Below are 2500 nucleotides of genomic sequence, written 5' to 3'. Positions count from 1 at the left end.
TGGGAATCCTGCGGAGAGTAACTCACTTCCTGACTCCCCCCAAACGCCTGTCCACAAGTCAGGAGTGTGATGGGATACTCTCCACTTGCCTGGGTGAGTGCGGCTCCGACAACACTCGAGAAGCTCGACACCATCCAGGACAAAGCAGCCCCGCTTTGATCGGCACCCCACATCCACAAAACATTCACTCCCTCCACCACCGACGCACAGTGACAGCAGCGTGTGTACCATCTACAAGATGCACCGCAGCGGCTCACCAAGGCTCCTTCGACAGCACCTTCCAAACCCACCACCTCTACCATCGAGAAGGACAAGGGGCAGCAGGCACATGGGGAACTCCACCACCTGCAAGTCTTCCCACCTCCGAGCCCCCACCACTCACCACCCTGACTGGGAAATATATCGGCCGTTCCTTCACTGTCGCTGGGTCAAAAATCATGAGCCTCTACAGTGCAGAAGTAGGCCATTCGGCCCATCGAATCTGCACTGAACCTCAGAAAGAGCACCCTACCCAAGCTCACTCCCCCCGCTCTATCCCCGTAACCCTGGACACTCAGGGCAATTTATCATGGCCAATCCACCTAACCTGCCGTCTTTGGACTGTGGGAAGAAACCGGAGCACCCGGAGGAAACCCACGCAGACACGGGGAGAGACGTGCAGACTCCGCACAGAGTGACCCAAGGGCCGGATTGAGCTGTGAGGCCGCAGTGCAGACCTCTGTGCCACCCTGAAAATGCCAGAATTATTTCTTCAGATTCTAATAATAATAATCTATTCGTGTCACAAGCGGGCTGACATTAACGCTGCAATGAAGTGACTGTGAAAATCCCCCAGTCGCCACATTCCGGAGCCTGTCCGGGTCACAGAGGGAGAATTCAGATGTCCAATTCACCAAACAGCACGTCTTTCGGGACTTGTGGGAGGAAACCGGAGCACCCGGAGGAACCCACGCACACACGGGGAGAACAGGAGACTCCGCACAGACAGTGACCCAAGCTGGGAATCGAACCTGGGACCTTGGCGCTGTGAAGCCATAGTGCTAACCACTGTGCTATCGTTCGCGCCCATGGTGAACGGCGAATCCAATCCAGGGTTTGGGCCTAGGGTTTCCGGGACATCCGTACAGAGAAGAAGGAGGCCATTCGGCCCATTGATCCCTCGCTTGACCCTCTGGAAGAGCCCCCCCCCCCCCCCCCCCCCCCCCCGGCCCTATCCCCGCAAACCCCCACCCGACCTGCAGATCCTTGCGATCTCTCCCCCTGATCCCCCCCCCCCCCCCCCCCGCATTTCTACCAGGCACCAGACTGCGATAGTCTGCCCGTGACGACCTCGGATGGCAGTTGCCATGAAGGGGTGGGGGATGGTGGTGCTGGGGATTACTTTGAAAATGGCGGCATCCTCGTCGTGCCTGTAGTCCTGCTTGCCGGCGTGCTTCCAGGGGATCCGGAACATTCCCAGCTTGCGGTCCTCCCAGACCAGGCCCGGGTACTTGTTGCTGTCCACCTGCTGGACCATCCACTGCTTCAGCTTGCGAGTGCATCTCACCCCTCCCGCCATCCTGCACACAGTGAGAGAGTGAGAGTGAAATAGAGGCATAGAAAATAGAAGCACGAGGAGGCCATTCAGCCCTTTGAGCCTGCTCCGCCATTCATTGTGATCATCCAACTCAATAGCCTCATCTCACTTGCCCTATATCCTTTAATCCCCTTCACCCAAATGCTATATTTAACTGTTTCTTGAAACATACAGGGGCGAGATTCTCCGATATTGAGGCCAAGTGTTCGCTCTCCGTCGTGAACATTGTCGCGTTCACGACGGCCGCGAACAGGGCCCGGACATGACCTATTCTGACCCCCACAGGGGGCCAGCACGGCGCTGGAGCGGTTCACACCATCTCTGTATGCGGCGCCTATCAACCCTCGCATGCGCAGTTGGGGCAGCTCAATCTTGCGCATGCGCGGGGTGCTTCTTACGCGCGCCGGCCCCGACCCAACATGGGGTCGGTGTTTAGGGGCCGGCCGTGCTAGATAGAGGCCCCGGGTGGGAGAGGGCCGGCCCGCCGATCGGTGGGCCCGATTGCGGGCCAGACCTCATCGGAGCCACGGAGCCCCCCCCCCCCCCCCCCCCCACCACCCAACAACAGGCCAGCCTCCCCAGCGTTCCCGCCGGCAGCGACCAGGGGTGAATGGCGGCCGGCGGCGGGACTGTCGTTTTTTCCGCGCGCCGCTCGGCCCATCCGAGCCGGAGAAATCGCCGCGATGTTCCGAGCGGCCCGGCGTGATTCGCACGGCGCGGGTTTCAAGGTGGGGGGGGGGGAAGAGAATCACGTGCGGGTGGTCGAGGCGGCATGGTGCCCCGGCGATTCTCCCCACCTGGCGGGGGGGGGGGGGGGGGAGAGAATACCGGCCACAATATTTTGGCCTCAACTGTTTCCTTGGTAACGAATTCCACAGGATCACCACTCTCTGGGTGAAGAAATTTCTTCCTCGTCTCCGTCCT

At 59.9% G+C, this 2500-nt stretch overlaps 1 protein-coding gene across 1 annotated transcript in view; it reads right to left on the bottom strand.

Moving 5' to 3' along the window:
- The window catches only part of LOC140419840 (interferon regulatory factor 8-like), a 28000-nt gene that overhangs the window by 12949 nt on the left and 12551 nt on the right, over positions 1–2500 (bottom strand). Inside the window, 1 exon segment of the mRNA XM_072503886.1 lies at positions 1382–1559. Within this exon segment, the coding sequence (XP_072359987.1) occupies positions 1382–1558 (177 nt within the window). The 5' untranslated portion in view covers position 1559.

Source organism: Scyliorhinus torazame, chromosome 5 (genome assembly GCF_047496885.1).
Source record: "Scyliorhinus torazame isolate Kashiwa2021f chromosome 5, sScyTor2.1, whole genome shotgun sequence".
In the NCBI taxonomy this organism is placed as follows: domain Eukaryota; kingdom Metazoa; phylum Chordata; class Chondrichthyes; order Carcharhiniformes; family Scyliorhinidae; genus Scyliorhinus; species Scyliorhinus torazame.
The sequence above is the reverse complement of the archived record's forward strand: the minus strand, read 5'-3'. Positions and strand labels throughout refer to the sequence as shown.